The 18047-nt window shown below is 35.6% G+C and overlaps 2 protein-coding genes and 1 pseudogene across 4 annotated transcripts; all 3 read right to left on the bottom strand.

The window, feature by feature from the left end:
- Positions 1-891: 891 nt before the first annotated feature.
- LOC105977600 (uncharacterized) lies at positions 892-6249 on the bottom strand. Of its 3 annotated transcripts, none has more exons than XM_013002922.2 (4): positions 5921-6249; positions 5259-5303; positions 2821-5174; positions 892-2720 (listed from the first exon to the last, which is right to left on the bottom strand). In XM_013002922.2, the coding sequence occupies exons 2-4, from the start codon at positions 5280-5282 to the stop codon at positions 1394-1396; spliced, it is 3705 nt and encodes a 1234-aa protein (XP_012858376.2). In that variant the 5' UTR covers positions 5283-5303; positions 5921-6249; the 3' UTR covers positions 892-1393. The 3 variants fall into 3 exon arrangements, with proteins under 3 accessions (XP_012858376.2, XP_088675580.1, XP_088675581.1); XM_088819454.1 differs by having other exon boundaries at positions 6033-6138; XM_088819455.1 differs by having other exon boundaries at positions 5402-5922.
- Positions 6250-8514: 2265 nt separating this feature from the next.
- Positions 8515-10944, bottom strand: LOC105977955 (GDSL esterase/lipase WDL1). The gene is made up of 6 exons (XM_013003356.2): positions 10587-10944; positions 9849-9926; positions 9398-9538; positions 9237-9313; positions 8994-9143; positions 8515-8894 (listed from the first exon to the last, which is right to left on the bottom strand). The coding sequence occupies exons 1-6, from the start codon at positions 10704-10706 to the stop codon at positions 8681-8683; spliced, it is 780 nt and encodes a 259-aa protein (XP_012858810.2). The 5' UTR covers positions 10707-10944; the 3' UTR covers positions 8515-8680.
- Positions 10945-11551: 607 nt separating this feature from the next.
- On the bottom strand, positions 11552-12595 carry LOC148769900 (heat shock 70 kDa protein-like; annotated as a pseudogene).
- Positions 12596-18047: the final 5452 nt, after the last annotated feature.

Raw genomic sequence — 18047 nt, 5'->3', positions numbered from 1 at the left:
GAAAAACGACGAAATCGAGTTAAACGCTAATTCCAATAGATCCAGCAATTATGGAAACAACTGAACTTACGAAAGTCCTCATTTGAGCTTTGTTTCTTGGGCCGTTTTTGTTTGAGGTATGTTTTTTTTCGAACTCAAATTTCGTATGGGGTATTAAATAATTAATTAGGTAAAATTAATGAAGTATTTGGATCAACTATTCAAGTGGAGCTAAACTAGAAGATCAGTCAACGTGGCAAGAAAGAAAGAAAGGAGTTGCTCTCTACCGCTAACGTAAGTCATTTCTTCAAGGTTGAACCACGTCTCTTAAATTCATGCATTCATCTTCCTGAATTAATGTTTTATGTGCATAGTAATTGCTTAAACAATTGAGCATTGTTCGATAGAGTTAGGTAAATTGTTTGGTGAATTTTTTTATTGAATTTGATAAATTGTACAACAATTAATTATGTAGAACAAAACATTTGGAATCCACCAAAAAGTTGTCCACATGTGTTTCTTTTACTTTTTATTTTTTCCCAAGACCAATTTCAGAATCAGCCACCCTCAATTTATCATCTGCACTTAAATAACTTCAACACTACTACTACTGTTCCAGTAACCAGTCTTAACCGACACACGTGTTGAAAAACTTCGAGCCAAGTTTCACGGTACAGATGACTCACCTTTCGACCGCAGCAACTGCAGTCGTCAAAAGAATTTCTTGTGCAACGAAAGGTCTTACAACCGTTTCATGTAATAGAGATCGATCAAAGATTTGACTCGAATAGGTCAAAATCATCAAGAGCATTCATAAACGACCACCATCTCTTTAACAGAAGGATCTTAGATTATGCATTGGGCCCAACCTTCGACAAGATATATAGGGAATTATCAAACTTACAGAGCAACTTGTGATAAATTCTTTAATATTCGGAGCAAAAACTCCATCCCGAAGGGTACCGACAGTAAATGCTATTATAAGCTATTGGAGGCTTGAACCTGATAATTTACATGATATAAGCACCAACAGATAAAGAACTCGACATATTATTGGCAACTTCGACTCCACTTGCTGCTGCAGTAAAGTCAAGTTTTAGACCAATAACTTGACAAATTCCAGACCAATCATCCATGAACAACCAGTTGCTGCAGCTCAGTTGAGCATTTAAGCCATTGTGCTGATGTTGCAGACTTGGTGATAATTTACATCATTATTTATTGCAGAAATTCCAGCATCTTAAACAATCCGATAAAGCTCATCTGAGCAATGTTGTTTAATACTCACTAAAGTTCGACCAAACTAAACATCTGGATGTTCATTCATTACTTTAGCAGCTTCCACATCATAGCGGAGTTGCTGCTTGCGCCAGGGGCTGCAGTATCCAGATACGCAACGGGTGGCATGAGCAACTCAAAATCTTCTTCGTTTCATTCTATCGTCAGTAAACTCGTCATCATGCCAGACCCGTTCAACGGGCCTGTAATTCCCATCTTGCTGCTCTTCAATATTTCTAATTCGCCTGTTCACAACCAAAGATTGATGCTTTATGCTCCCATCGTCAAACTCCCTTTCTCGCATATTACTTCTCTCAACAAACTCCGAATCTTGATCTGGAACAAATCTGAATGGTCTAGGCCCATCATTCATATGAAACCGGAAATTGTCGCCATCATTATTATAATTCGGCCGAAACGAACGCATAGGTCCCCGTCTCTCAACAAACTTTCTTCTCTCATCAATGCTCCCGTCTCCACGAAATGGACCATTCATGTATTCTTCTCCATCACCCATCTCTCGGTTATCCACTAATCCCGGATCTGCCCTTCTACCATTTCTTGGAAAAACTCGTGCAGGTGACCCGCCCCTCCTATTGGAATTGGCAGGCCTAGGATGCACGCGTTCGCGTCCAGATTCCACATCCCTCAACTCATTAGGATGCCTTTCAACGTACGAAGGAGAACCGCGTCTTCTTTCGACCATTTCATCACGAAAACAAGAACGGTCGGGAGATCTTATTCTCCCCATCCTATACATACCCGGAGATCTATGCTGGGTTATTTCTGGAGGCCCATTGGGAGATCTCCTCCGAGGAGATGACCACATACCAGGAGACCGTGTTCGAGGTCTATCAGGGGATTTCGAACGAATTCGAGGATAACCCTTTCTTTGCACGGTGGAGAAATTTCTGTTACCTCTCACCATTTGACCGTCAAGTTCATCATATGTAGGTTGTGGACGATTGTAAACAGGATCGATTACATCATCAGGTAAATGCCGCATATGCCGAATTCCCATCGCTTCAGAATTGGCATCCACATTGCAACGACTTGGGCTAGTATTTCTTGGAAATCTGCGTAGCATTGGGATACCCCTTGTCATTGGACCATCTCTATTGTCACCAGGAGAGACCCTCCTTAAGGATGGTCGGCGTAGTGAAGGAAATTCATCATTATTCAATGGCTTCCTTCTATTACTAGGACCATCTTGTGGGCTACGAAAGCCATTTAATTCGTGCTCAGTCTCAGAAGTATGTTTACGTCTTACAGCATGGTAATCAGATGGGCCATAAGAAGTTTCGGATCCAAAGTTGTGATCAGAGTTCCATTCATTGCGCACGGAGCCAAAGCGGCCAGACCTCCCCTTTCCACGCATGAAATTTGGCCTTGAATTCCTGAATGGCTGGTCATGAAACCTGTCTTTCGAGAATTTGTTTGGTCCACCATTGTAGAATTCATTTCTGTAAAACCAGACACATGTAAAGTAAAACTATGAACCCATTTTTAAAAAAAAGAAAGCAGTAGAAAAAAAGTGGGAAAAAAGCATGGGAGAATATTCACCTACTCCCCCGTGGTTGCATATCTCCTTCAGGAACAGAGCATCTTTCTTTTCCACTTCGTGATGGCAGCGACCTATTCGGAAAAGATCTTGTTTTACAAGGAGATGTCACAACCAAAGCACGAGATAAATTTATGATGCGGCTCTTGTTCGATAAGCTGTTCGAATCTTTAGCAGCATCATGGTCGTTTAAAGATGTTTCCACCTTCGGATCATTTTCTCCTGAGCAGATTTCTTTAGCGACCTTATCGGTAGTCCCCTCACCTACTTCAACACCAGTACCATGGCTTCCATTATTTGGTCTCTCAGTGGAGACTTGTTTTCCGGGAGACACTTCAACCTCTTTTCTTGCTGACGAATCAAGTAGTTTATCTGGCTTGACACTAATGGATCTCTTCTCGTCGATTCTTTCATCCAGCAGATTGTCTGATAATTTTTGCACATAGTTACATTCACTGTCAGGCTCATAATTAAAACTCGTAGACTCTCTATTTGGATTATTTTGAGTTTTATCGTGATTTTCCATTGTAGAATCTTTTCCTTTAAAATCAGATCGTTCACCTGAAAGAGGAGAAGAATTCTTCGGCTTCTTCACATCAACAGTTGAATCTTTCCCGGCTGAATAGTCTATAGGCTCTCGAACCTCTCCATCCTCATATTCTTCATCTTGTTTACCACAAATGTTTTTTCCTACATCAATAGAAGTATCAACAGCACGGTTTTTCTTTGATTTAACACCAGAATCAAAAGAATCTTCTTCAAGCATTTCAGCTGCTGATATGTTAATCTTTTCCTCGTCATTTGCAGTTACCACGCCATATTCGCATGGTTCAACAGTATCCTCATCAACCCGAGCCAATTTGCACTTCTCAGGACCTACTACACTCGAACTACCTATCTTGCATGGCTTTAATTGCTTGCTATCCTGCATGGCAAGTTTAGAAACCGCACCATCAATCCGTTCATCAGGTATATCATTGTGGTCATGCAATCCTTTACTGTGAAAGGAATGCTCAGATTGATTTAATAAATCTCTGCTCATAGTTAACTCCGTAGGACTTGAACTCTGAGGCATCAAAGACACTGATAGAGCAGAAGAAGATGCACAGCTTTCTTGATGCTGCATAACCCTTACAGATTGAGATAGTACAGTATCTTTAGGCTTGTGGGCTCCCTGATTATCCTCTTGGACTAGTTCAGATTTTATTGATCCAGAAACAACTAATTTCTTCGGAGGAACAGATAATTGCAATAAAGTTTTCTGGCCGGCGTTATTTACAGATTCTCTCTTCACAGAACTTAACTTCAATAATCCCGTATTACTGCTGTTACAACTACCTACGCTACAGTCACGTTTTGAACTCTCTTCAACGGGTTCTGATTTCACGGACCTATTCACATTCATAGTTGATGGAACCTGTTGCAAATTTAACTTCGGACCAGCACTGGTTGAGACAAAGTTAGTATGTTCACCAATTGCATCCAATTCTCTGTGCGCCATACCAAGCCCAAGACCAAGGGAATTATCAGTCTTATACTGCTTGTTAGATTGTACAAACACATTAGAAGAATTGGATGCGCGATCATCCACAGCATTTTTTCGTTTATTTAAACCGGTACCAGCTGTAGTCAGAGAAGATTTCTCGTTATGACAAGTACTGGTCTTCCCCGTAGAGCCCTCCCAAACATCCATGGTCGTGTTCAAATCCCAATTTGATCGATTACTACATACCCGAGTACCAACAACTTCTTTCTTGCTACCATTGTTGTCATTCAGAAGAAGCTTTTCTTCGTTTAAAGCCAAGCTCAATGTAGAAGGATCTGATTGGTCAGACTTTTGGCAAACACCTTCTCTGTTTTCATGTGTAAAAGCAGGAACAAGTGATTCTTTGAGTCCTAATGACAACTCAACATTCATCAAACCCGTACCAGTACCTACAGTTTGTCCACCGCCAGTTTCCTGCTTAACATTTATCCGAACACCCAAACTTTCTGAAACTGTAGGCTTAGTTTGACCCCCCGAATCATCTTTAGAACCTAAACTAACAATTGGCTTTGCCTCCTGAGATTTTGATGCAAAATCGTCCACATTCAATTGTCCCAGTTCTGCATCTGCACTAGTACTAACTTCTTTTTTAATGATTGAAGCAGAAGCCTTGCTCACATCAGAATTACCAGGAGAAGCTCTGTTTATTCCATCGCTCAAGGATATTCCATCTGGGATGGTAGATTCTTCTGGGGTAGGAGATGATGGCCGAAATATCGGAAATCTTCTCTTCTTGATAGGAATAGCATTCGAGAAATTATAAGACTGCTGCCGTTGTACCTGCTGCTGCTGCCCGGAAATTGCCCCAGGCTGTAGATTACATCGCATTTAATCAACAAATTCCCAAATTCAATAATATTAATCACTAACAATATTCAAAGTCAGATGAAAAACCTCTGCGTTTACTGGAAGTGGCATTAGTCACAAATTAAAATACCCCTGCAAAGAACATCTAACCAATCAGAGTACAGTTAGGTATATTAAAAGCTAATTAATTACTCTTGAAATTAAAATTGTGAACATGGACTCCAACACACCTCTAACACAATATCATAAATTCAGGACAGCAATTGAATTAAGAAATTAATTAGGTTTATTAATTGCATACTTTTCGACCCAAAAAAAAAAAAATGAGCGGCCGACAGTGTTACTCCTATCTAGCTAGAGATATAATGACCACAAAAAATCAAAACTCTTGTCATAATCTGCATCGAACGCCTTAAATCATCAACCTTTATTTTCCTACTTTTTCCCAATAAAAAACAAAATTTGATATTAAAAAAAAATCTAATTTTGTTAAAAAAATACATATATTTAGTATTTTAAATAAAATAAATACAAGAGAAAGTAGAATTTTCCGACGATTGACGAAAGACAAAAAATTTTGCCGGTGAATTAACGAATCAGGAGTAGGGAAAAACAAATTGCAGATCGGACCGCAGAACCAGAGGCGGTCGGCGCTTGATTCCGCATCCGAGAAACAAACAAAAAATCACACACTTCCAGATAATTAAAAAAAATGAATCTCTCGATGCAAAAGCCACGAGAGATTTTACCTAGAGAAATCCGAAAAAACGGAAACAGAAGAGGCAGATGAACCAGATATATATAGAGAGAGAGAGGAGTTAGAGAGAGAGAGGGAGATAAGATAGGGGGGGAATTCCTCACAAGGGTTTGTGGTGTGAATGGGGGAAAAATTGGAAAATTGCAAAGGTGAGAGAATAAGAAGCAAAAGAGGAGAAGGAAGAAGACGACGACGATGACTGAACGTGGTTTCCAAGTGGTTACCATTTAAATTAAATAAATATTCAGATGTGACGTTTATGAGTGGGGATTGATGGGTTAGGGTTTGTGCTTTCACTAATTATTGCCATTTTTTAATCATTTAATTTAATTTAATTATTCATTATTAATGATGGGGTCAAGCAAGACCAACTAGTAGTAATTCTTTATTTTTTCTTTTATTAAAGTTAGATATCTATCTTTTTTTTTTTTTTTTTTGACAAGGGAATTCAGAATTCTCAATCACTCGAATTATTTTAACATTTGGTCTATGGCTGCGGCTATATGCAATACTCATTCCACTTGTGCAAGACCAAATTAAAGAAAGATTCCAAAAGATTCTATTTTATTAAGATGAAATGACAAGTATGCCCATAAATTAAATTGGCTTTTTTTCTCATGTAAGATCAAATACAAATAATGAGAAAAAAACAAAAATCGACACCAAGGTGTCGAAAAACTATGCTACAAATCGACACTTAAGCGTCGAATTTCATAGGTAAAAATCGACATTGACATGTCGAATTTGTAGCACAAATTCAAATGTCGAATTTTATACCTAAAAATCGACATCTAAATGTCGAATTTTATACCTCAAATTCGACATCTAAATGTCGATTTTTACCTGTAAAATTCGACCTGTACATGTCGAATTCGTTTGCGCGGGATTTTTTTTGGAAAATCGATATTCTAGCTAAAAAAACTCATAAATGTATACATTCTTGGGTTCTTCCATTGTAGAATCTTCTATTTTGATGTCTTCTGACTCCATACTTGCCATCTTTGTAAGATTTGTTGAGTTTTGATGATTTTGAATTTCTAGGTTTTGTGGGTTAATGGAGGAGGAAGGAGAAAGGTCTTGTGAGTTTTGGAAGATGGAGAAGATGATAGTTGGTCTTGTGGTTTTGTGGTCTTGTGATAGGGTTTTTTGTGTTTTTGAATTTTTGGTCTTGCATATTTGGAATTTTTTATTTTTAATAAATAAGGGTATTATAGTATTTATACATTAAAAAATTTAATTTGGTCTTGCACAAGTGGAATTAGTCTTGCATATAGCCGCAGCCTTGGTCTATTTATTTGCATTTTGATAATCCACATACAATTATTACTCTTGGAATGAGGTTTTCAATAATGTTTAAATTTTTAATTAGCTTTTAAAAATTGTATTAGAACTTGCTTTGATAATTAAGTAATTGAGGTGAACCAGTACAGAGTTTTGACCAAGAATTGTTTATTTACAACTTTTTCCTAACATTATTAATAAAATTTAATGAAATATTTAAAGTAAGTAAATTGAAAATAAATTTGGAGTAGGTGAGGTGATAAAATAAAAATTAATAGTTGAGCTAATTTTTTCTTCGCAATTTATGTAGCACTCTCTATATTTTATTGGCGTGTAGGTGGCGAGATTGACACGCCAGCTCAGTACGTTCTAGAATAGCGTGCCGACACGTTCACACATTTTCATCAAATAATCAATTGACTTGCTAATAATACTTATTACATCCTCCAAATTGAACCCCAAACAAAAGTTTGGGCAATACATTTTTTTCTACAATAACAAACTAATCAAACTTATTAAATCTTTGTTCAAATTGGGCACAAAATATTGACACATTAAATAAAATTAATAAATAAAATCATGCGATTTTTCTTCAATTGAAAACAATAGAGAAAACACACACACACACACAGAGTCCTGAAGTAGACAAGGATGCAGGACTTTTCTTTAATTGCGTGTGGCCAAGTGTAAGAATATTGATGCACGAAAATTGCAGACCCCACTTGCATCAATAATTGAATCATTAAAGCTTAAGGTATTGTTGTGCTTATTCTTTCCCCTACCAAAAAGTCTTCACCCAAAAAGAGAGAACCTCCACCCTTAGATTGAAGATAATGAATGATCTAATTAATTATTTGACCAGTCATTATTTATCCTCAATAATTATATATTGCCATATACTTTTATAAATTCTTAACATATTAAAAAAAAACCCTTTATATTTGAATAATTGCAACGACCCATCAACTATATATTGTGTTACAAAAAAAGTAAAAAATCACTCATTCAGTAGGTAATTTGACTCCGTAAAAATGAATGAGTACCCTAACATGAGAGGTTTTTTCGTAATTCGAGCGTTTCTCGAGGAATGGCTGTCGACGCGTATTAAAAACACACACAAGGAGCTTACAATAGGGTTGCGTGATTGATCGGCCCAGGATGAACTTGGGCCCACACCATCTACACGCACGCATAAATCCAATTTGTAGCAGAGTTGTCATTAGCATCTAACACTTTTGTTATATTGTGTGCGATGGTTCAAGGCCCAGTTAAGCTCACAATTGACAAGCCCAAATCAACAACAAATTAATAACAAAATAATTTAGCTTTTTTTAAATTCTGAAAATGGCTTCTAGTACAAAGAAATTGCACAAATTTTGAAAAACAACCTATTATATAAGATCCAAAATTCAGAAAAAATAATAATAATATATATATATATATATATGAAATTGGTGAGTGAGCAAATCAATCAATCCCATTGAATATCTCTGTGAAAAGTCCATTCAGAGGGATTAATGGTGGTTTTTCCATCAGAAGCAACAAGATCATAAGGTGAATCCTCAGAGAATTCAGTAGCCATTGATTTCCAGTGAAGCTTTGGTTCCCACTCGGCTTCTTTCAGCACCTTCAGTATTTCCTCCACCACCACCTTACTTCCCTCTCCTGACAAGTGTACTCCATCCCTGTAATCAACATTGATTAAATATCGATTTTTTTTTTTTGTTTCTTTGCAATTTAAGTCGTCTCGGAAAAGAGGGGTTAGTTGATTGATTTGTACTCACGTAAAGCAAGCGTTCGACCAGTCTTCTCGCTTCTGGATTGCTGTCCAAAGATCAATTACCTTGATATCCATCTCTTGGCACAAATTAATACAAGCTTCTGAATATATTCGACATAGCTCGTTTGTACGGACTAGCTCGCTGAAATACGAGCTGGTGCCGGAAAAAAGTGAAACAACAAACAAAAGAAAGCATTATGAGAATGAAATTAGGAGATAAAACTGCATCAATTCTATCAAGTTGTACCTTGTGTTTTCGCGTAGTTTAACCTCGTTGACAGGCGGGCAGCTGAGGAATATTAAGCGGGTTTTGTCTGAAAGATTCTGGAACGAAATGCAATGTTTTAGAGAGTAAATTAATCAAGGATAAATATCGATTTTGTATTACTAAATGTTTAGAGAAGTTACCTTGAGATGGATTGCAATTTTTCGCATGTTGTCAATATATTCTGGGAGAGGTACATGAGGACCTAATCCCGATGAGTGAGCTCCCATAGAATCATTGCCACCAAAATACACGATAATTAAAGAAGGTTGAATAGCAGCATCCTGCAACAATATATAATCATCAAGCTTGTATATCGGAAGAGATAAAAAAAAAAACCAGTAAAAAAAATCTGAAATTATCTCTTCAAAGAATCTCTAAGCGAATCAATCATCAACTTTGTGCACAAAACAAGTATATTTTAGATGCTTAGTTCTAATGGAGATCCATGTGATTTCTAACATAGACTAGAAAGAAGAAATTTATTTAATCTGATGCAAAAACATATATACATATATACTTACATACATGTAATATGTAAGACGCTTACATTTGTAGAGATACGATGAGTAGGCCGAGTGGTTACAACCATACCTTTGGAAAAACTTGATCAAGGATCTTTAGAGCTCGTCGAGAATTCCAACCGTAATAACCTCGTGTAATTATATCAGCCTACGAGAGATAAGTTTAGAAGATTATTACTCAAAAACAGAACCCATTCTTAGTAGCAATATTCCACAATCCAGAAAATATACAGTTCGATAAAGTAGAGAAACCAATCATTGTTCGACTATGTAAATCAACATTACATCAATTCTTTCAAATAATATAATTTTGAGTTGCAGATCTAGGAATTGAAGCTGCAGAGTGCACACAAAAGCAACTATACCTTTCAAAAAAAAATCGCCCGCCCCGAATAACCATATTCTCATAAGAGGAAAAGCTACATTTAATTTATTGAAGCTCCTATTATCCAATTAGCTATAATAATCTTTGAATGAAAGCTATTATGCTTTCATCACTTGTTCTAGGGTTTACTCTTGTGCTCTGGTATCAAAATGCACTTCTCACATGGCTTATATTGATTTGTCAAAAAGCCCCCTCAATTCGGAACACTGTTCTACAATTCAGTGATTTTGCCAAAGCATTCGAAAAAAAAAAATCCAGTAAATTTCTGGAAAATTGATGTCGACAAATGCGGAATGTAAAATTAACTACTCATCTTAAAACAACAAGCATACCATTCAATTTGTTTCAGTTTTGAAGATCCAAAATCGCAAAATCAATCAACAGAAAAAAGGGGGAAAAAATTAAAAATAAGGAAGGGCATACTTTGCGGGCGTAGATATCGGAGAGGATGGCACCCCAACCGCCATTGCTGAAGCTGAGCTGAACTATCGATGAACCGAACAGCACAAACAATGGCCTCCCTGGTCCCACCATCATCTCCATCGAACGATCGATCTCTTTCCCTTTTTTTTGGTGTTTGATTTTTCTGCTTCGATCTCGATTATATATATTTTCCACAATTCCTCGTCACGAAATAAGTGTAAACTTGAGGCCAATTAGTCAACAAGAATTTCATTTATTTCCTCTTTTATTGCACCAACAATCACCGAATAGGGTAGATGAAGAAGTACGGGTCATTCAATTCAATTCAATTCACAGTGTGTTTGTGTGTGTGTTGTGTGTGTGTGTGTGTGAGAGAGAAGTGTTCTAGTAATGTAGTGGGGGTGGTGTGTAGGTGAACCATGGCGGCAGCGCCTTAATTGAAGTTTCACCCATGCAATTAAACTACTCTCAACAACTCCCCATAATATTCATTTTATAAATTAAATAATAATAATTAAAAAAAATTCCCAAATAAAATATAGAAAAAATTCCCCTGTAACTGAAAAAAGAAAGAAAAAAATATTGTCACTTTTGGATTAATTGGTTGTCACATTTTCAGATCTAGTTCGGCACACGTTTTAAGTGTGATACAACAACTTTCTTTACAAGTACTCCCTCTGTCCCATATTATATGTCTTTTTAGAGAGTTTTTTTTGTCCCAAATTATTTGTCATTTTACATTTTCAATGAAACATTAATTGCATTATTTTCAATTTTACCCTCAATCACTCCTAATTAATTAGTTGAAAATCAATTACTGTCGATGATATTTTTGTAATTTTATCTATTTTTTACTATAATCTATGCACATTTATTGATTTTCTTAATACGTGCAAAACAACTCAAAACGACATTTAAATTGGGACGGAGGGAGTATAAGTTACTATACTACCATAGAATTTAGAGTAAAAAGCAGTTTACCCCCTAAATTAAAGCCCGTTTTGCACTTTGCCCCCCAAACAAAAAAAATTTGCACGTTTTTACCTGAACTCGTTAATTCATTGCACGGTGCCTCCTAAAAGGAATATTCCGGCAATTTTGACGGAAATATGACTACACGTGTATTGCACATGAGATTTGCAGGGGCAAATTGGTCACTTCCCTTACATTATATATTTTAATATTTAAAACAAAATAATAATAATAATAAATAAATAAAAAGGAAAAAGAACAAAAATGAGTTGTCATCCACTCATCCCGTAGACCACCATGGCACCACCATTGAAGCAGTCTTGCAGCAGCTGCTGAACTTTCGGGATTCGGGTGGAGCCGCCGACGAGAACCACCTCGTGCACCGTAGATTTATGGATTTTCTTATCCCGTAAGCACTTTTCGACGGGCTCCATACACCTCACGAACATGTCCATACATAGTTCTTCGAATCTCGCTCTAGTAATGGTGGCGTAGAAATCGATACCTTCGAATAACGAATCGACTTCGACTGTCGTTTGCGTGGTGGAGAGGGTTCTTTTCGCTCTTTCGCAGGCGGTTCTGAGTCTCCTTAGAGCTCTGGCGTTCCCGCTTATGTCCCTTTTGTTCTTTCGCCGGAATTCGGAGACGAAGTGGTTGACCAGGCGGTTGTCAAAGTCTTCGCCGCCGAGGTGAGTGTCGCCGGCGGTGGCTTTCACTTCGAATTATATGCCTTCTTCTATGGTGAGTAATGAAACGTCGAAAGTGCCGCCACCTAAATCGAAGACGAGGATGTTCTGCTCGCCGGATCCGGAGCTTTTCTTGTCCAGGTCGTAGGCAATGGCGGCGGCGGTGGGTTCGTTGATGATACGGAGGACGTTGAGGCCGGCGATTCCACCAGCGTCTTTCGTTGCTTGTCGCAGGCGAGATTCCGGTGAGACTTTGAAGCTTGAGGTCATATCCTCGAATGTGACGTCTGATTGTGGTTTTGGTAATTTTGTTTTGTTTTTCTCTTTTTTTTTTTTTTTTTTTTTGTTTGTGTTTTTTAAAGATTAATTTATATTTAATATATAGCATGTAAGTGAATGGACGAATATACCCCTGCAAATGTCACGTGCATGCCACATGTTTTAACTTTCCGGTCAAAATTGCCGGAAAATTGAGTTCAGGTGGCATCGTGCAACGAATTAACGAGTTTAGGTAAAAACGTGCAAATTTTTTTTGTTTGGGGGGCAAAGTGCAAAACGGGCTTTAATTTAGGGGGTAAACTGCTTTTTACTCTAGAATTTAATGCAAAAATAAAATTGATAATATACATATTTCTAAGTCTATCACAAAATTCATAGTTATTGATTAAATAGTAGCTGCATTGAATATAGTGTGGATTTTTTTTTTTTTTGTGGTGAAAAGTAGTATTATAATATTTTTCTGTGCATAAAAGTATAAGAAATTATAGTAAGTGATGTCATGCGTCTTGGCGAATGACGTTATCAATATAAATGTGAAGACGACTTTAGGCCTCATTGGCATTTCGGAGCTCAGCCCAATATGGACCAAATTGAAACTTATTATTTTGGACTCCTCATAATTAAATACACTAATATATAAAAGGCCCAATCCTACAATTTAAGAGGCGTTGTGGGTTGGGAATTTACCAGTGTTCTAAAAATCGGCCGAGGCGGCCGATTAATCGGTCTTCGAGGTGGAGGCGGTCCAAAACTTTTATGATTTTAGTGTAAAGGTTTGAAAAATCGGTTTTTTGCTTGTGGGGCGGTTTGAGACGGTCCGAGGCGGCTTGAGGCTGTCTAACCTTTAAGGCGGGTCAAACTTCGGTGGCAAAAATCGGCAACAAATCGGTTTTTTTTTTTTTTTTCAAAATAAAAGTTGGAATTTTAATAAAAAAAAATAAGATTTTATATTTATGTTTTATTTTGTTTATGTTAAGTATTATTGTTAAAGAACTAATGATGTATGCGAGGAATGTATGTAATTGCCCGCATGGGTGTAGCTCAACTGGTTCCGGAGGTGGTAAGTTGGTGCAAGGTCCTAGGATCGAATCCTGGCAGCCGCAGTGTGGGAATTTCAACTCCAAATGAGGGTTGGTTCCTTGTGGGCACCAGGTCCGGGTCCGCTACCTTAACGGGCCGTTGAGTTACCATGATTTACATTCCTCCATCAATCCTTGTCGGGCCAAGGGATGGGGGCCCTGGGGGCGAGGGATTTCGCCTTATTGGTGCGAGGAATGTATGTAATTTCAAAAAAAAAATTACCTTTCTATTTATATTTTATAAGGATATTATGTATTATGATTTTATAATTATTAATTTTTTTATTATGTTATTAGGATATATACATGATGGAGACATAATTATGTTTAAATATTTTTTTATCTATGTTTTGAGTATTTATAAATAATACCTATAAATATAGTATATTAAATTTTAAAAACCGATTTATTTCCGATTTATCACCGATTAATCACCGCCGTACCGATTAATCGTGAGTCGGTCCCTGACCGCCTCCTACCCGATTACCGATTTTTACAACCTTGGAATTTACCCTTCATTGCATGGTATAAATTACGGTCACCCCTGATCATGATAAGGTAAGGTTAAAACTTAAAACTATGGAAAAAACTCTTTCTTTTCAAATAATTGCGATCATCCCCTTAATTATGAATTATCTTACACGACCGTCTTTTGGTGTCAAATTTAACGTAATCTTCTAGATTATGTGGAATATTGTCTAATTTGTACTCGTTTTATGTAAAAGTTCAGTCTGATATTTACAAGCAAATAAACACACACATATTATGATCGCCTTGTTTCAAAATGATGAACTGAAAAAGGGTAAAATAAGTACAGACTAGAGAACATTACGCGAGAAGATTTATTGTAAGAATTACTAACGTGGATTCATTATTTCTTGTAAACTATGTTTTGGATATGAATAAATAAGTAGGAGTCCTTGCCAATTACCAACTATAATTATTAATTATACATAAAAAAAAAAAAATCGTCATCATCACGACACAAGTTAGATTGAAATCACTTGATAAAATAAACACCTTGACAAACAAAATGTTGCAACTAGGAAGAATTTAATTAGTTCGCAATAAAATCCAAAAAATAAAAGTAAATTAAATAAAAATAAAACACTTAGATTGAGATAGAGACAAAAGCAAAACGTAATGACGCTACAAAATGTTTGTACAAATGCAAGGATTGTGCCACGTAGGACCTACATGTTTTTCGTGTTCGAGTCATCTTCGTGTGTATACCGTGTAACTGGATTTCTTTTTTTTTTTAAATATATATATTGTTGCTTAATTTCATACCTTTTTCCAGAATATTAAATATCAATGTAGATGCAATCGTACTTAAATTTTTGAAGCTACGTGGAATAATTAATTAGTATTTAAATTAGAAAGAAAATCGTAAGCTTATCACTTCCACCCCACCGAAAGGCAGTCCCCTAAAAAAATCAAGATAATTAGATAAGGGTGTGATTGATGCCTATGTTCTAGGTAATTATATAATTATATAATTATTTATTTATTTAAATTTTGTATTGAAATTAGTATCTTTATGTTATTTCATTTAGCTATGTTAATTAATAGTAATTATATTTAAGAATACTACTAAATCTATAAATCTGACGTAGGATGTTGATGTGAAGCTAGGATATTTATTATATATAATTATTATGCACAAGAAACGTCAAACTTTCATTGTCGATTTAGTGGAGTTTCTATACAAAAGATATTTGACTACTTATAAAATATCATCGCAATTAGACAATAATGCAAAATAATTTACGGAGAATAATGCACGAAATTTTAAGAAAATAATATACTACAAAATACAAATATTTAAAAAAAAAATTATTTGTGGATTTTAATTACGATTTCAAGTAGTAATTTAAGTAAAATATAAGAACTTCATATTTAATTTCTTCAATACCAAAAAAAAAAACTAAAAAAGCACTTCATATTTACAATTCCGTGTCATACTATGAAAAAATTTATATCTTGTGAATAATCATGTGACTAGTATTAACTATTTGAAAGACAAATTTTAATTTAAAGACAAATTTTGAATAGCCACCACCAATTCCTCATGAAAAGTTTGACCACTATATAAATTTCAGAAACAAAATGTGAAATGGCTACCAATTTATGAATTCCTTCTTGAATACTATTCGATTTTGTATCACTAACCTTGCATAGATAAATCGGGAACGCGAGGGCAAGTCATTGCACGTGAGTAAATGATCGGGGTTGATCCGGTGGAAATTCTTCTAACGCTCAAGTTAGAAGTTGCCTAGGCAAGCAGATGACTAGTTGAACAATACGAGTTCTAGGTATAAAGTGTAAGGAATAGATCGTACCTTATAAACTGAATGTGATTAGTAGAATTCTTATTATGATAAAATTCTAAATAGGACTAGTAAACCGTAAGGGCTCATTATAAGATCTTATTGATGGAATTGGACCATTTATTAATGACTATGTAGATGTATTGGGCCTTTTAGATGACCGAAATACTCATTGGCTTATTGGGTCGGTCCATTAAGGCATATCACTATTTAATTTAAGCAAAAAAATCAAATACTTAATCTAGTCACATGATTATTTAATATCTATTAATTCAAACAAAAACTAAAATATTTAATAATTTAAATAAAATGTCTCGAGTTTGAAATATCAAATAATTAATCCTGAATAATAATTTGTAACTTTAAGATTTAATGCCAACTATGAAACATAAATATTTAAAAAAATAAAATCATTTAATCCTTGTGAGCTAAGATAACCAAAATTGACCAAGAAAAATAGTTGGCGACTTCTAGAAGTTGGTCCAGTACTAATAAGTTAACAATTGAAAAAACGAGCAAGTTGAAATACTGCATTGTTCTTTTTATTTTTTTAATATATATTTATTTATTTATTCCAGTTAAATGAGTGGATAAATAACCATAAAAAAAAAAACATTTTCTATTAATATTTGTTTTTTCGAAATTTGCCATGTAAAAAATAATCAACTAGTCTTCTGTATTCCTGCCATAAGAAAACAGCCCATGTTTTGAAGCTTATACTTTAGAGGGGTATAATGGGAAGAATATAGTTAGGCATTTGATTAATTGGAAAACAAAAATACTGCATCCAATCAACGGATAATTAACCTCCACGGAATCTGGCCCTAATTAAAACATTCAATTAATTACAAATTAACAATTAATTAATCTCATTAAAAATTGAGGAGGAAAATTGGGTAGGACAAAATGGGGCATGTGGTAACACATGGCTGCCTCGGGTCGGTTCCACCAGACCCGCTTCATTAGCCGTTAAAATATTACCGGTCTAAATTAAATCCACGCACCAGACTCAATTATCATTATTATTTATATATTTATTTTCCTGAGAGATTATTATCATTAATTAATTTCCTTAACCATGCAAATACTCGTCGGCTCTTGATTACCTAAAATAAACAAATACTAACATGATATGGTTTTGTTTTGTATGGTAGGAGTATGTCATCACATGGCTTACTAATTACCATTTTGTTCCATTTAATTTAATCAATGCTATTTATTCAGTATCTTAATTTACGCACAACCACTCAAAACGACATATAATATGACAGAGAGAATATATATTACGCCAATAATCTTCAACAAAACTCAATGTTGTTAGAACCGGATCGAACCGGCCGGTCGGACCGGTTCGACCGTGACCCGCCAATAAAGTGGTCCGGTCTAACATCTAACACCGGAAAAATTGAAAATCGGGGTCAAATGACCAAAATCCGGTTCAACCGGATAAAACTCGAGAACCGACGTGTCAGTCAAGGAACTCGGTTTTCGGCCAAAACGTCTTGAATCACCGTTGGTTGGTTATTTGTGGCTAAATTTGAGCGAACCTTCACAAACGTAGTAGTGGGTAGCCGGATCAAGTCATGAATGGTCGAAGGATTGTGGGATATGATCATGAGTGATGGAATAGGGCTGGCCGATTTCCGGATTTGAAGAATAAAAAATGGAAAAATATAGAGTATAAGTAATAAAATATAGTAAAAAGTGAGGTGAAGTAGATAAAAGTGAAAATAATAATTGGGAGATTAAAAATATAAAGGAAATAATATTTTTAGAACATTAAAATTAATAAAATAATGACATATTAAAAAAAATCAAAAACTCGGTCAAACCGGTTCGATCCTATAAACCCATGACCCAAATGGTCGCCCGATTTTTATAGCCAGTACGATTCCGAAAACATTGATAAAACCTATCAGCAACGTAAATTCCAGATGATAAATATAAATCAACATTCACAAGTAGTTCTAGTATACAAAAGAGTTAAAGACAAAACCAAGAATTATTATTCGACTCCAAGATTATATTTTAGTACGGCCCATCATATTTAAGAATAAAAATAAAATAAAATACCACAATCCTTGTATTATTGAACCTCTGTAAACATAATCAAAC

Source organism: Erythranthe guttata, chromosome 6, assembly GCF_056151865.1.
Source record: "Erythranthe guttata isolate IM_541 chromosome 6, IM_541, whole genome shotgun sequence".
NCBI lineage: Eukaryota > Viridiplantae > Streptophyta > Magnoliopsida > Lamiales > Phrymaceae > Erythranthe > Erythranthe guttata.
The sequence above is the reverse complement of the archived record's forward strand: the minus strand, read 5'-3'. Positions and strand labels throughout refer to the sequence as shown.